Source organism: Colossoma macropomum, unplaced genomic scaffold (assembly GCF_904425465.1).
Source record: "Colossoma macropomum unplaced genomic scaffold, Colossoma_macropomum, whole genome shotgun sequence".
NCBI classification, from domain to species: Eukaryota; Metazoa; Chordata; class Actinopteri; order Characiformes; family Serrasalmidae; genus Colossoma; species Colossoma macropomum.
In genome coordinates this window covers 52331459-52349049 of record NW_023494789.1, presented here as the reverse complement: position 1 = coordinate 52349049, position 17591 = coordinate 52331459, and the positions used below count along the sequence as shown (strand labels likewise).

At 37.1% G+C, this 17591-nt stretch overlaps 1 protein-coding gene across 8 annotated transcripts in view; it reads right to left on the bottom strand.

The window, feature by feature from the left end:
- Positions 1-2848: 2848 nt before the first annotated feature.
- The window catches only part of LOC118808721, a 33117-nt gene continuing 18374 nt past the window's right edge, over positions 2849-17591 (bottom strand). For all 8 annotated transcript variants that reach the window (XM_036571608.1, XM_036571611.1, XM_036571615.1 and 5 more), the window contains 10 exons: positions 17379-17402; positions 16395-16439; positions 15292-15315; positions 14442-14825; positions 13544-13600; positions 12386-12409; positions 11583-11963; positions 7484-7528; positions 7293-7376; positions 2849-3518 (listed from right to left, as the gene is read on the bottom strand). In XM_036571608.1, the coding sequence (XP_036427501.1) occupies positions 7294-7376; positions 7484-7528; positions 11583-11963; positions 12386-12409; positions 13544-13600; positions 14442-14825; positions 15292-15315; positions 16395-16439; positions 17379-17402 (1067 nt within the window). In that variant the 3' untranslated portion in view covers positions 2849-3518; position 7293. The remainder of the gene's footprint in view (positions 3519-7292; positions 7377-7483; positions 7529-11582; positions 11964-12385; positions 12410-13543; positions 13601-14441; positions 14826-15291; positions 15316-16394; positions 16440-17378; positions 17403-17591) is intronic.

The following is a 17591-nucleotide window of genomic DNA, read 5'->3' as shown; positions in this document are numbered from 1 at the left end:
TACGTATTGAACATGGATTTATATAGAACCACAAAGGGTGTTGTTAGAAGCTTGACATCATAACCATAGCAGAACCCATTTTGGTGGTATTTAGAACCTTTCCCAAAAAGGTTCTGTATAGACCCATCTACAACACATTCTCCATCAATCTGAAGAACCATTTCACCATGCAAAGAACCATGAATCATGCAAATGGTCCTTTGAGTGTTCATGGTTCAATATAGAACCACTTTCTTTAGTAAAGAACCCTTGGAGATCATTTTAGTGTAGTACATTTATATCTTCTCAAAATAGCCCAAAGTTTCTGTCATCATGGTCTAAAAGAAATGTTCAGTTTAACAGAAAACAAGCACTCACTCTTCAGAATAAAGCAGATGATTAAGAGCGACCCGCAGTGCTGATGTGCTGACATGATGCCTGACTAAACATAAATATGTAAGAATAAGGAAATTTATTTGCCTTTAAGAATTATAAATATCACAATATTTAAACGTTTAAGATGTAACAGAGCGGTTCAGAGCGGTTCAGAGTGGTTCAGAGCGGTTTGGTGTGAAACGCTCCGTTCTAGATAAACTTACCGAGTCAGAACTGTTCACAGTGGTGGTGATAGGAACCAGACGTCCACCTCTAAAAGCTCCCTCACAGAAAGTTCCTACATGACATGGTTATGAATTCACTGCCTGTCTGTTGATAGTTGTGAGAAGATTTTGGACTAAAATATCGTAGCATCCTGCTACTGGATGTTACAGAGCGGCCACATGTGGAGGCCCTTGGGAAGCACATCACTCGCAGTAGGACAGACTTTTACTGTAAATAAGTCATTGTTGTCAGCTTAAAGGTGAGCATGTGTTATTTTTGACATTCTGTGCTGGGCTGTGGGGTAGTTGGTGCAGCGTTAGTGCCTACCATTAACGGAGATCGTACGAACAAGATACGTACGGGCAAATGCTCTTTTTTTTAACAGGCACTTCAGCAGGCAGCTACAAATGCCCAGCCCCTTTTTAACCCAACACAAAACACAGGGAAAGCGGTAAATCCTCTCCTCAGACACAGTTTACTTCACACAACACAAATACACTAATAACAGCAACAACATCAGTTACAATGAGTGTCCTTCTTACCTGGGAGTGAGGCGCACTCCGAGAGTCACTTTTTATTGCCACACCCCCTAAATTCTTCATGGCCGATGCCACAATACAATCTAATCAAAATGTTATTAAAACTTAAGTTAAATATTTTCAAGCTAAATATTTTAAAAATATTCTAATTTAAGACTGAATAGTTGAATCTCCAAAACATTCTGAAATTTCATTTTATGGCTACAATCCGAAAGATGCTTTTTCAAGTGTTCTTTATGAAAGACCACTTTATTATTGAAGAAATTGTTCTTCAGTTTGATGGAGAATGTTTTGTACATGGGTCTATATACTTTATAGAACCTTTTTGAAAATGGTTCTATATAGCACCAGAAAAGGTTCTTCTGTTGTTACAAACTTGACATTGTAACAATAGCAGAATCCTTTGCAGCACATTCTCTGTCAACCTAAAGAAGCATTTCATCATGCAGAGAACCATTTAAGCATGCAAAGGGTTCTTTGAGTGTTCATGGTGCTATATAGAACCATTGTCTTTGTCTGTGAAAAGGTGCTTAAGAAACACATTGACAGGTATAAAATCACAGGTCACTTAAATATAGCAAGTAAACATCATCTTCTGCCCTAAAAAAAGCTTCTGCCCCAAAACCATGCATCCACATTTTTGTTTTTTATTGCCTTATTTGCATTGTGTGAATATAACCATGTGGATGGTTTTGTCAGTTAGGTTGGTGATATATATCCTGATTCATTTTGATATTCAAGTAAAACAGACTTTGATCAAAATTAATGTAGGACTGCAGTGACAGCACTGGTGTTGCACAAAAATATAGCAGCATGTTTTATTATTGAAAAGCAGCAGAGGGAAATCAGTAGGTTTTTGTGTTAGGCTGCCTCGCGATGAGCTAGTAAACTAATGCACTGGATGCTGATTAGAAGTCGTCGTTTTCAACACAAGTTTTTTTTTCGTTTTTACATCAAAATGCTGTTTTATAAATGATTACTTAAATGTGAATATTTGTGTATGACCATTTCAAGATCAAATTCATGTGTACAAGTTTTTTTAAATATGCTTCCAAAGTCTAAACCCAACCACGTCACTTTGGGACTCTAAATAATACATTTTAATCTCTAAATTCACAGACGGGGTCTCATCTCAGAAAAATATGCAAAAAGACAGCAGAGAAGTGTAAATACAACAATTATGATTTATTTGAAGATTAGGAAAGTCATTATTGCAATTCAAATCAAAATTTGTGACTGACCAAATAACATAAGAAAAAGAAATAAAAGTAGAATGAAATATATATGTATTCAGGAGCTACAACTCAACTACCAAAATCTCATTCACCAATTTTTACCCATAAGTTAGTAAGCATATGAAGAATATAATGTTTCCATGTAATACAGGAAAATAAAATAAAATAGAAAAAAGTCAATTAACCAACAGCTCTACTTACCTACCTCTGTTTATAAAATGAAGAGAAACAGAGTGCAAAAAAATACATATTTTATACAAAAAAGCCCCAATACTTTACAACCAGAGTAACAGCTAACACAGCGTACACTGTGAAAAATGGCTCGACAGTCCAACCTAAAAAAAAATTACTTCATGCGGTAACAAGTAAATTAATTAGTTTTATTCAAACTAAATTAATACTTTGAATGAACAATTCTTTCAATCAATGTAATTTTTTGAGTTGAATAAAACTAGTTCAGTTGCTTGTTACTACATTATTTTTTTTTTAGGTTGATTTACCCATTTTACCAAGGGTGCCAATAATTATAGAACTGACTATATGTATGTATCTAAGAATCTATATATCTATATAGCTATTTATCTGTAAATCAGGGGTAATGCACATAAATCAACACAAAAGTGTCAGTTTAAGTATTAAAGTCTAACTGTTGTAAATGTTTATTGGCGAGGTGTTACAGAGAGAAAGATGACTTAAGCTTTTCTAAAACAAAATCAGATTATGCTTTTTACTTTCTAAGTTCTGCAATTACTTAAAGAATGAGTTGGGCGATTTGGCTGTAACCATTAGAAGTGTTTAGACATTCTTAGCAGAAATCTCTGTTTATGGAGTGTTTGTCCTTTATGATGTCCAGATTTTTGATTACACTATTGTAAAGTGCAGTACAAACATATGAGAATGCCAAGGTAATATAATCATTTCAACCATAACAGAATGACATTTTAACTGTACCACTCTGACGTTGTAAAAACTTTCACATCATTTTCAAGCAAATGATTAACCTGCAATTAAATCTGTTCAAGGCAGAGATCAGAAGAGAGCAGCAAGTGATTTATCAGCTTTCAGGTTTCTGTTTGGCTTAATTCCCATCATTCCATTTTGAGACTTTATTCAGATGTAGAGTAAAGTTTCCAGGGAGGCCTTTTCTAATCAGTTCTTTCTTAAGCTGTAACATAAAAACACACCAACAGGTTAGAACGTGATTAGGACTGTCAGTTTCCACTATATTACTAATCAAACATTCCTTCAATTATTTCAATAATTAATTGCATAATCTGTGTTTTAAATCAAGGCCAATTAAATGGACTTAACTGAACAATAACAAACCATCCAGAGCCTTTTAAAGACTCCACAATATAATACTGTAAAAGAATAATCTAGGAAATCTTTAGAAAGAGATTAATAACTCATCACTTTGATTTATCAGTTTACTTGGGCTTTAGCAGAGCTCAGTAACACTGAGATTAATAACTGATCACATTGATTTATCAGTCTACTCAGGCTTTAGCAGAGCACAGTAACACTGAGATTAATAACTGATCACATTGATTTATCAGTCTACTCAGGCTTTAGCAGAGCTCAGTAACGCTGAGATTAATAACCGATCACATTGATTTATCAGTCTACTCAGACTTTAGCAGAAGCTTCAGGAATTATAGAGAAGCTGTTAATTGAGGTCTTCTTTAAAGTTCCTCTAATTGGCATATTTTGCTTCCCTGATTTTTTATTTAGCAGGTAAGCATTCTAAAAGTGTTTAACCAGTAACTGCATTCTGAATGCTCCTCATGTACAACCCCAATCCCAAAAAAGTTGGGACACTGTGTAAAATGTAAGTAAATGTAAATAATAGCAGAATGCAATGGTTTGCAAATCTTATAGATCCATATTTTATTTACAATAGAACATAGAACACATATCAGATGTTGAAAGTGAGACATTTTACCATTTCATGAAAAACATTAACTCGTTTAGAAATTAATGGCAGCAACGCATCTCAAAAAAGTCGGGACAGGGCCGCTTCTACCGTTGTGTAGCATCTCCTCTTCTTTAACAACAGTAAATGTCTGGGAAGTCAGGAGACCAATTGCTGGAGTTTTGGGAGAGGAATATTGTCCCATTCTTGTCTGCTGTAGGATTCTAGCTGCTCAACAGTCTACTTTTCCGAATTTCATGCCGTTTCATGATGCGCCAAATGCTTTCTATAGGTGAAAGGTCTGGACTGCAGACAGGCCAGTTCAGCACCCAGACTCTTCTTCTTTGAAGCCACAGTAACGCAGGACGCGGAATCTGTGGTTTCCAAAAGGAATTTCAAATTTTGATTCATCTGACCACAGAAGTTTTCCATTTTGCCTCAGTCCATTTTAAATGAGCTTTGGCCCAGAGAAGACGGCAGCGTTTCTGGATCGTGTTGATATTTGGCTTCTTTTTTGCATGATACAGCTTTTAACTTACATTTGTGGATTACACGGCAAACTGTGTTCACAGACAGTGATTTCTGGAAGTGTTCCTGAGCCCATGCAGTGATTTCCAGTACAGAATCAGGCCTGTTTTTAATGCAGAGCCACCTGAGGCCCCGAAGATCACGAGCATCCAATACTGACCATTGGCCTTGTCCCTTGTGTACAGGGATTTCTCCAGATTCTCTGAATCTCTTGATGATATTCCGTACTGTAGATGGTGGGATATCCAAAGTCTTCGCAGTTTTACGTTGAGGAACATTTTTCTGAAATTGTTCCACAATTTTTAGACGCATTTTATCTCAGATTGGTGAACCTCTGCCCATCTTTGCTTCTGAGAGACTCTGCCTGAGTCTGAGAGACTCTTTTTATACCCAGTCATGTGAGGTAGTTGCAAACTGCTCCTCCAGCTGTTTTTATTAGTATCACTTACTTTTCCAGCCTTTTGTTGCCCCTGTACCAACTTTTTTGAGATGCTTTGCGGCCATCAAGTTCTAAATGAGTTAATATTTTTAATTAAATGGTAAAATGTCTCACTTTCAACATCTGATATGTGTTCTATGTTCTATTGTGAATAAAATATGGGTCTGTTTGGGTCATTGCATTCTGTTTTTATTTACATTTATTTACATGTGTCAGAGACCACGCTTTCATTTAATATCTAATTAAAATGGCCATTAAGTACAAATTGAATTTATTGAATGTGGTTCAGAAGAGGACTGGCTGATTCAAATAAGATAATCTTAATTTATTGCTCAAATGTGATTTATTTTTTTATTCATTTACATTTTTTTTGTTTTACCCACTGTGTTCTTTTGCCATGGAATATTTTCCCCCTTAAGAATGCTGTAGACTGGTTCACTTGTTTATGAAGGTTTGGGTTTTGTTTTTGTGAGGTTTGAGTAGTTTACTTTGGAGTACTCACACAAAAAGTGATTTCAGGTTGAGAGATTGGATTGTTAAAAAGTTACTATATCAAACATGGTTGATGATGTATAACATGATCATAATGTTTTATCTTTTTATTTAAGAAAATGGCTGCATTCAACCTAAAAAGAAGTTTCACTTCTTATTCAGGTATTTATCTCTCCTGTGCACCACTCTTACTCCCTTATTGATTACACATCCATTTAAAATTTTGGGTTGGGTTTTTTGGGGGGGTGAGGTAACAATAAATCAGAGTCTGTTTCTAATTCTACATTATGAGAAGCACTTGAAGCTGTTCTCCATGTAAAATGTAGAAAGCTGTTACATTTGTTTATACCTGACCTTTTTCAGGTAAACTTAAACTTGAAATCTTCTCCTATGCTCTTCATGAAATAATGTAGGATATCTCCCATCATTATTGGAATTAAACAGGCAAATAGCCATAAACTTCACTCCAGAACTGTTAAAATCATTACTAGGCCTTCAAGCAGAATTCAACTCATCTCCCTCCAACCCTTACCAAGGCCATGATTTTGCTTCCTTTAGAGAATGATAAAGATTAAGCATTGTTCTGTTGATCCACTTGGTAATGAGCATAAAATTTTAGCAGATTTCTGCTGGAGCCGCTATGGGATTTTCAATGTTACATTGAACATTACAGTGGTGGTGATGTACATTCACAGCCTGAGTTTTAATGATAATCGGGTCAGTTCGAGCTTAAATGGACAAGGTTTTTTATCTGTCAGTAGATATTTTAAGGCCTTATTCTGAATGTCATTGGGGGAGACTGTAAGCCTGTGGATACCCTGAGCAAAAAATAATTGCAAATTAATCAAGAAGGTACATTTAATTTTTTTAACCAAATTATTGATAAGACATTATCTTAAACACATTTTTCTATTGTAGATGATTAAAAAACTCCTAACAAAGTATCAGTAACGCATGAACAACATAGTGAAGTAGCAGTACTGAAGCATCTGAATATATAAACATCTTTAAGATCTACTGTTGAAACATTACTTATTTACATAGATGTACTGTTGATGTTACCTGAAGTAGACTTAATGCTACGCCCATTAACCTCAGTTCAAAACCTAAACCTAGCCCTCACCCTGGCCTTAATCCTAACCCTAACCTTAACCTAAATTAATCCAGTTAAACTCCAGGTACAGAATGGTGTCAGTGTGTCTGTAACAGCTTGTTGAGATGGTCTGTATTAAACATGTTAATGTTCAGTTCCTCTCAGGTTAAACATCTGCAGATCTGAGTGTGAACACTTCAAATGAAGTGAAAAACAACTGAATTCAGCAGATTATTAAACAAACTTCATTTACAGAATTAATTAAAAGTCTCTTGCTGATCTGCTGAATGTATTCACTGCTACTACACCATTGTAACTAAAGCATCACCAAATTATTCATTTAAATTGATAAAATGTGCCACTTGTAAACTTGATTATATAAAAAGTTATCAGAAAAGTTGACAGTACTGGACAAGAGCAACCACAATAATTATTATTGCTTATTAACAGTGTTACCATGATCACTGTCACTTACCTCATTCAAAAAAACCCTCACTGGAGGATGACTGCTCAAGGTTATTTACTGAAGAAACTCTTATCCTCAGTGCAATAACATGCTCTTTGGAAAGTAAGCAAAACATTAATACCATTAATTAAAAACTCTGTAATGAAAATTTAAAAAATATTGAGGCAACTGCCCCGAGAAGCTAATGTAGGAAAAAATACCTGGCAGTGGCTGGATGTTCATTGGTCCATGTGCTGTTGCAGCATCTTTTAGATAAAACAATAAAAACATAACAAATAAATAGGCCAGGAACAAAAACTTTAGTTTTGCTTCATTTAGCATGCTATGGCCATATTTCTAAAGTACCAGAGTGCATTTTAGGGAATTATGGTTCTGAACAGTTCCCAACATTTTATACACAGAATGTATTGACATTAGGCTTTTGCAGATGGCAGTACAGTCGTTATCATCATGCCTAATCAGTGCACATCAGTAAAGCTGACAGAACTCAGACAGTTGTGATTTACGCACCAAAAGTGTAAGAAAACACCTGCACACTTTAAAACTTAAACCATCAAGCATCCTAGGCTAAAGCATACTGCCATGGCAAGAATGAAAATGCTTTCCATTTATGTCTTACTTTTGCTGGCTTGATGCACAGATGTAGACATTTGCTTTGACATTTAAAGCTATTTTCATTAATGAGCATTTTAAGCCAGTTTCAGGCATCAGCTGCACAGTGAATGCATTTATGTACAAATGTGCATAATGTACTCTACATATGCATTTGATGGAGAGCTGCACAAAACATAGGAGGATCCTGCAACAAGTGAGCAGGAATAGCTGATTCTATGAGGAGTGTGTTTTTTACATCAACCAAAGATCTTGTGAGAATCTGCTCTCCTGAACTGGAAATGCTTTTCATCTGTTGCAGGCCATTCTACTTAATCTGGGAATTTAACTTTATGACTCTGATCAGCGTCTATGTTCCCCCTCTGGCACAAGCCACAAGACACTCAGACCCTCCAATCATCATTATGGGAGACTTAAGCCACACCAGTCTGAGTGCTGAATTAACAAAATACGAACAGTTGATCACCAAAGAAGACAGCTACAGCACTATCAAGGACGTATACCGGGCTACCCCCTGTACCCCACTGGGAAGCTCTGACCATTCCCTGATCCAGCTTATCCCCTCATACATGCAAAAGCTTAAAATCACAAAGCCTCAGGTGAAATCAGTAAGAATCCTGATGCCATAGAGGGTTTGAGGGAGTGTTTGGACTCAACCAACTAGGACCACTGCAAATAATAACCTGGATGACTACAGATGCAGTCACCTCTTAAATAAGCTTCTGTGAGGAGACTTGCATCCCATCAAACAGTAGCTAACAAACCCTGGTTCTTCACTGAGCTCAGGAAACTGCACACACCCAAGGAAGAGGCTCAGAGCAGTGGTCACTGTGACACATACAAAAGGATAAAGTATGCACTGAACTAAGTCAAACTGCCAAACATAAATACAGAGAAAAACTGGAGCAGCAGTTCTCCTCAAATGACTGTTCCTCCCTCTGGAAAGGACTCCAAACAAACAAGGCCAAACTATCAACCATAGCAGCTGACCACTTGCTCCCAAACAAGCGCAGTAATGTTTATTCAAAATTTGAAATACAAAGGACAGCCCCCAGTCTATCCTCAGTCTGTCTGCTACACACTGCAGCCTTTTCCCACCTCACCCTATTTGCTCTCACCTCCACAACACCTACAACCCCCTCTCATCTCCATCACTGAACAGCAGGTCAGCCGTGTACTCAGAAAACAGTTTAGGAAAGCTGCTTGTCCTGACTGTGTCTGACCTGCAACACTCAAGCACCATTCTGAACAGCTTTATCCCGTCCTCACTGATCTCTTCAGTCAGTCCATGACCCAGTCTGTCGTACCTGCATGTTTTAAGATCTGTGTCATCATACAATTTCCTAAAAAGCAGAGGATCTCCTGCCTGAATGACTACAGACCAGTTGCCCTAACATCTGTAGTCATTTGTAGTCAAGTGTTTTGACAGAGTTTTACTTTAGCCTCCCAAAGTCATGACTGATACCCCCTAGGACCCTCTGCAGATTGTGTATAGCGCTAACAGGTCTGTAGATAATGCCGTTTATTTGGCCCTTTCCTACATCCTGCAACACCTGGACGGCCCTAAGAATAATGACCAGGTGCCGATTGTAGACATTAGCTCTGCATTCAGCACCATCATTCCTGACTAAACTGTAGTAGCTCAATGTCCCTCATCTGTCTGCTACTGGATCCACAACTTCTTGTCCAACAGGAAACAGTATGTCCGGGTGGTGCTCCACAGGGCTGTGTGCTCTCTCCTCTGCCCTACTCTCTCTACACCAGTGACTGCCCTTCTGACAGTGAATCTGTTAAACGTATTAAGCTTGCCGATGACATTTCCTTGATCGGTCTCATCTCAAACAAAGATGAGTCGACCTACCAGGAGGAAGTAATATGGCTCGTGTCATGGTACAGAGTTAAGTACCTGAGCTAAACACACAAAAAACTGTGGAGATGACCATTGATTTCACAAAGAAACCCAAACCTGCGTCTACTGGAAATGCACGGGTCCACAGTCAGCAGAGCAGAGACTTATAAATTCATGGGCACCTCCAATCAGCAGGACCTCAAACGGGACAGATACAGCAGTTATGAAGAAGGCACAGGAGTGCGTGTATTTCCTGCAACAGCTCAGAAAATTTGGGCTGCCTCAAGCACTGCTGGTCCAGTTCTACACTGCCATAATAGAATCCATCATCACATCCTCCTGTTTCTGGTTAAGCTGTGGATCTTCACACACCAAGCGTAAGCTACAGTGAACGGTGCAATGTGCAGAGAAAATCATCGACTGATGGGTCTCCAACCTCAAAGATCTTGAGATCTACTTAGCTGGGATGAGGAAGAGGGCAGGAAAGATCATGCTTGACCGGTCATATCCCGGTCACTCTATTTTCCAGTGGTTTCCATCTCAGCGGAGACCAAGAATGAGAGGCATAAATACTCAGACCATCTGCCTCCTCACATCCCTCTGCTTTAAAATGCTGCATGCTTACAGCAAACATGCTGTAATGCACATAACCACATTATGAAAAATGTTTAAAAAAAAAAAGCAAAAAAAAACGTATGATCTGTATCTGAGTGTAGGAGCAAGAATATGAACAAGCATTTGCTTATCAGAATCAAAGCATCAACATTATCAGTCTGGGTTGTTACTTTTGTACCTCCAGAAGAAACAGAGAAAAACAATAAATATGATGACCAAGAATAGATATTATAATGTATCTACATAAGTTTAAGATAAGATCTTAGTTGTCTATCCTGTTGCAATTAAATGTTTGTTAAATGCTCTGCCACAAAAATAAATAAAGGTTTGGATAACTAGCAGGATATCCAACAGAGAATAACATAATTGTCAGTGTTTGGTAGGTAGGTGTCGGTGTTGCTACTCTGATGTCTTTTAGTCAAAACAGTTAAAACAAATACAATTAAAACATTGTTGAAAAAGTGATAAAAGATTAAAGCTGGGCCTACAATAAGATTTTTAGCCTGATTTTAACATGACTTTTTTAACCCCATTTCAGTGATCAGAAGCGATTGGTGATCTGGTGGTGTGAGAGACTAAACTTCTAATTTTTTTTTTTTAGCTTTTTCAATTGAGAACTGAGAAATAAGAGGCCTTCTGATATTTCCAAACTATATCAACCGTTAATGAGTCTGTAGTGTGAGATGGTGAGTGCCATAACTGAATGAGCAATTCAGGCCACATCCAATCAATGAGCTAGGAGAGAGATAAAAGGCAAAGTGTATGTACACCGCATGTGTAGCAGATTGTGGAGATGAGTTCTGGTTGCTGAACACAGACAAATAAGAGTCTTTATATTGATTATATTGCTTATAATGTATGTAATGTGTTAAGGCACTGTCTTTACAATTTCATGTTAGTTGCAGTTTGTTATAAAATATTTCTTCAGCTCTCGCTGTTGAATAGAATGTCTGTGTTTCTCAACCACATATTCATCCACAGTTTGAGAAAACTCAACGTTTCTGGTGTGCGCTTCAAAGCACGAACAGATTCGGTCTAGTTTAGCTTCCTTTGTATAATGTGATACAGGGTAGATTTGGTGGTTTGTAGAGCTTTTTTGTAGTGAAACTTAGAAAATCTTAGAAATCTGTTGGGATTGTGAAAGTCATATAATGTACATCCAGATTAAGAATACTTAAAAAGTTGCAAAAAAATCAATGTATATATTTTTCTCAAATATTTACCTGCACAATACGCCACCCAACAGACCGCTGGGTTGACAAATTCATAGACATAGTAGTTTCCTGGGCAAGCTTTCACTCGAATAGGTTTGGATCTGAAGTTACAGCAGTTGCCAGCCCAGTTACCGCAAATCTGGCGAGTGACCACTCCGTCCTGCAGCTGTGGATGAGCACCATTGAGCCAGAGGGGGATGTGAGTGCCACACATGTACATATTAACACATGACTCTGGCATCCGGACGTCCTGTCCATAATACATGAGTCTGTACCAGCCAACCCACGAAACTTGATCACACCTCTTATTCGGAGCGTCGGAGAAGTTGGTGGCTCTCCAAGGTTCGTCCAGCACAGTGTAGCTATAGCACGGGTCAGCACTGTTGGAGACTGAGATAAAAACAATTTTAAAAAGTGGGACAGTAACAACAGAGATGATCAACCTATGATGTCAGCGTGCTTAGTCATATCTACTGGTGGAGGAAATGTCCTGCAGTGCCTCTTATTAGACCTCAACTAATGGATCCCTAAAAATTACTGAGTTATACCAAAAAAGTTAGCCAAACAATTAAACTACTATCTTAGTTCTGCCTATTACTATTACAATTTCAGGTCACACTGCCTTGTGAAATACACTTGAGCCTGGCTGAACTGGAAGACTGGTGAACTTAGTCCTGAAAAAATCGAACGGAAACTGAAGTGGAACAATAAGAAAATATGCCACAGTCAGTTCATTTTGATTATTGTGATTGTTTCATTATGAAAAAATATGAACAAGCATTTTCTAATCAGAATCAAAGTATCAAAATTACCAGGTTGGATTGTTACTTCTGTACCTGCAGGAGAAAGAGAGGACAAAAATAAATATGACAATACATTTTTTAAAATTAGATTATTATTATTATTATTAATTATTATTTTTTTATTATTATTATTATTAATTATTTTTATTATTATTAATTATTTAAATGTTAAAACATAACCTGCTTATGTTTAAGACATAATGAATACATCTGTTAAGATTTAACCAAATGTTAGCATCATTAGTAATCAGTAAAAGTCACTTGTGGTGCCAGTATATTTAGGACTAAACAGATGTAGTTTGTAATGGCAGTGATAATAACTTAGTAAAAACTGAATATAATTTTGAGTTCTGATTTGATTGCGCAAGCTGGGTTAGTCCCCAAATCGAAATGGCAGATGATTGCTGTCATATAGAATCTCTGGTTATAAGTAAGCTCAAAGATGCAGTGTGCCAATCTTAAGCTGGATCGGCTGTAAAGATGCTAAGAAACAGCTGGATAGCTTTAATAGCACCCCCTACTGAGATACATGTGCCAAAATTGACAGGCTCTCAGAATCTTTTGACACACAGTAGAGTTTCGTCAATCAGACAAATTGTTTTTGTTTTTGCTGCTTAAGTCATCAATGCTGTGATCCAGAAGGATTGATTGGCATGTGGTGGCTTTGTTGTTTACAAATGTCTATACTGTTTGGATAGTTATGGAGGCTCAGGATCTTGCAGATATTTTGATACTAGTTTCTTGAGGATTGGATGATAAACCCAGGACAAAGTCTCAAAAGTAGGTGTTGTAAAAATCCAAATTATCTCAAAATTGTGGTGCGGGGTTGGAGGGCTGTTTAGGAGACATTTGGTTTAGTATCAGCCAGTAAAGCAGCAACACCCAGAATTCTGTCTGTGTTCTGTATTTTGAGGGAGATGTAGGCCAAAACAAAACACTATTCTTTAGCGCCCCCTTCATGCCAATCAGATTCATCTCATGCCTAAGTAGCAGGTAGGAGTATCTATTGACCCATAGTACAGTTCCATATCTGTGCACTTTATGGTTTTGTCAGTACAGATAGTTTTAGCAGAGAAAAATAATTTATGTAAATCTGTGCAAAAACCTTGAACATAAATAAAAATGTAGATAAAAGGAGAATGTAAAAAAAAAAACAGAATAACATACTTGTCAGGGATTGGTTGGCAGGTGTTGGTGTTGGTGTTGCTAATGCTAATCCAACATCTTTAAGGCAAAACAGTTAAAACAAAGAACAATTAAAACATTGTTGAAACAGCACACTGTCCATTTCCTTATATTTTAATGATGAAATATTAAAACCAGGCCTACACCACATCATTTAGCCTGATTTAAACCTCAGTTTGCCCATTGCAACAAATATTCACAAACACAATTTTTCAGGTGAGAAGTTTGATCAAAAGCGATTATTAGCGTGGCTGATCTGGTGGTGTGAGAGAAGAAATTATTTCAATTTTCCAGTCTAGATCTTGAGAAATCAGAACGCTTCTGATATTTCCAAATATATTTGATGTTCATAAATCAAAAAATTAACAAGTTCTGTAGTGTGAGATGGTGAGTGCCATAGTTGAATGAGCGGTTCAGGCAACGGCCAATCAGTGAGCTAGTAGAGAAATAAAAGGCAAAGTGTATATACACTGAATGTGTTGTGGATCCTGGAGGTGAGTTTTGGTTGCTGAACAGAATAGAATGCGTTTCTCAACCACAGATTCATCCAAAGTTTGAGTTTTAACATTTCCTTTGTGCAAATAAAAGCACAAACCAGGTTCAGAGTAGCTCTCTTTCTACAATGTCATGATGGGGTAGATTTGGGGTGATGAGAGCTTATTTGTAGTGAAACGTGTTGTGTGTGATTCCCTCTCTTTGCCTTATTGTGTAGTGTGATTGTCCTCACAACAAAAAGGCAAGACATTATGAAAAAGACTGACATTAACTGTATGATGATCTCAGTCATAGAAATCTGTTAAGAATGTATAAGTCAAAGTGTAAACCCAGCTGAAGAATGTTTATACAGTTGCAAAAACAGTATATCGTCTCAGATAAATACCTGCACAGTATGCCAACCAACAGGTAGATGGGTGGACAAACTCGTAGACGTAGTAATTTCCTGGGCAAGCTTTCACTCGAATAGGGTTGGATCTGAAGTAACAGCAGTCGTTGTTCCAGTGACCGCAGATCTGGCGGGTAACCACTCCGTCCTGCAGCTGTGGGTGAGCACCATTGATCCACAGGGGGGCGTGAGTGCCACACATGTACATATTAACACATGACTCTGGCATCCGGACATCCTGTCCATAATACTTGAGTCTGTACCAGCCAGCCCATGTAACATACTGATCACACTTCAAATTTGCAACGTTGAAGTAGTTGGTGGCTCTCCAAGGTTCGTCCAGCACAGTGTAGCTGTAGCACGGGTCAGCACTGCTGGAGGCTGGAAACAGTTCAAAAAGTCACAGAAATAACAGAGATGATTATCTTATGAAGTCAGTGTGTTTAGTCACATCCACTGGTGGAGTGAGTGTCCTGCAATAGACTTCCTCTCATTAGACCTTGAATAGATTCCTAGAAATAACTGTATGATTTACCAAAAAATGAGTAACTAGTAGCAGAGTGCAGCATCACTTAGCCAAACAGTTAAACTAGTGTCTAAGTTCTGCCTACTACTGTTAAACTGCAGCCCCGCTAGAATAGTTCAGTTCATGTTGCCTTGTGAAATAGACACGAGTACAGCTGAACTGGAAGACTGACAGTCTTAGACCTGAAAATAAAATAACTGAGCCACTGTCCGTTCAGGTATGAAAACTGTAAAAATAAAAATTCTCAAACACCTCATGATTAGCATCTGAGTCTAAGGCAAGAAAATAAATAGCTAATCAGAATCAAAGTATCAAATTTACCAGTCTGGGTTGTTACATCTGTACCTGCAGAAGAAACAGATGAAAACTATAGATATGACATTCAATATAAAACCTTATGATTCAATTAGTCTTTATTTTTTACATTAGATACCTATTTAAAGGTTAAAGCATAACCTACTTATATTTAAGATGCAATCAATAAATCTGTTTCAAGTTTTGACCATATGTTAAAACCACTTCATAAAATCTGCCATGAAATAAATTTAGAAGAAGTAAGAAAAAAATAGGACACCAAAAATAGATTTATATAGATATAATACCGCAATATGTGGGGTCCAAGCACCAGTTAGCTCAGTTATCCCTAATAGGCCAGGCTGGGGCCTTTTTTGCAGACAGAATGTAAATGATAGAGGGTCAGACTTCATCAGAGTCCTTTATATCTCATGATAATTGAACAAGGGCCTTCAGTAAAGATGTAGGTTTTGTACATATTAGTTCTGTGATCTTCACATATTAAGCTGCATTGAACAAAAAAGCCAAAATACTAGACAGTGCGATTTCTGTCATGACTAGCAATGGCAACAGTGTTTAAATCAGAGAGATCTGTAATTTATTTGCAGGAAATAGAAAATAATGGCAAATGGATTTTTTTATGATTTTAGTCTCTGTGTGCACTGTAGCACCCCCTGAAGGCCAGTCTCCATCAGATTTTTCATGCCTTATTTGAATTTCAGTTAAAGTACAAGTGGTTTAAATTTCGAGATGATGAGACTTTTTGAGTTTTAGTAATTTAATGCAGAATTGCCAAAACCACAGTGATTAGTTAATGTCAGTTAAACCCAAGTTCATATGGCTTGTTTAGGCCTAAAGTCATCTAAAAGATCATTAGTAATTTCAAAGTACTAAATAAAACACTGTCATTCCTCCTCAGGCCAGTAATGTGCATCTTGTGTGCCCATTGTGATTTAGTGGGAGGGACTATCTATTAACCAAGTTTCATGTCTGTACACTTTATGGTTTGGTCTGCATGAATAATTTTAGCAGAGAAAAATAATTTGTGAATGAGTGAAAACAATGGGGACCTTTGGTGCTTGGACCCCTAAAACTAGGATAAAAAGTAGATATCAAAAACAGTAACTTACTTGCCAGGGATTGGTAGGTAGGTGCTGGTGTTGATCTTGTAACGTCTTTTGTGCAAAAGAATTAAAACAAAAAAAATTAAAATACTACTGTTGAAAAAGCACATTTTCTTTCTAAACTTCAATGATCATTGATTAAAGCTGGGCCTGCACTAGACAACGTTTCCACTGATTTTAACCCCAATTTGCCATTCCAACAAGCTCAATCAGAAATGATAGCGTGGATGATCTGGTAGTGTGAGAGAGGAAACAAGTCAGCCTTCAGCTTTTTTGAGACACCAAGTGATGAGAAGCTTTCTGATATTTCTACATATCCTTGTGATGTTTGAAATCAAAATATTAACAAGTTATTTAATGAGATGATGAGTGCCATAACTAAATGTGCGATTCAGGCAACAGGCAGTCAGAGACCTAGGAGTGAGATAAAAGGCAAACTGTATGTACACCGCATGTACAACAGATCACGGAGATGAGTTCTAGTTGCAGAACACAGGTATATAAGAACTTTTATAATACAACCCAATTCCCAGACAAGTTGGGACATTGTGCAAAATGTAAATAAAATGCCATGACATGCAAATTATTTAAGCTCTATACTTAACTGAACATAATACAAAAATAACACAATTGTATTTTGAAAAATATATGCCTGTTTTAAATTTGATGCCAGCAGCCAAAAAATTTAAGTAGTATCTAAGTTCTGCCTTACTGTAGACTTTTAAACCGTAGTCACACAAAAAATCAGTTCACGTTGTCTTGTGAACTAGTACAAACGAGTACGGCTGAACTCTAAGACTGGCAAACTTAGACCTGAAAAAAATCTAACTTAAGTTGACAATTAGAATAATAAAAAATTCTGCCACTGTCAGAACATGTATGAAAAGTGTAAAAAGTAAAAATTCTAAAAGCCCTCATGATTTCCATCTGAGTGTAGGAGAAAAAACACAATGAAGCACTGGCAAATCAGAATCAAAACATCAAAGTTACCAGTCTGGGTCGTCACTTCTGTACCTGCAGAACAAACAGAGGAAAATTTTAGATACGATGACCAAAAAGAAATATTATAATGCATTGTGCTTTTGTTATATGAGATACCTATTTCAATGTTAAGGCACAACCTACTTATATTTAAGATATATTCAATAAATTAGTTACAAAGATTTAATGAGATGTTAACATCCTTTTCTAAAACCTGCCATG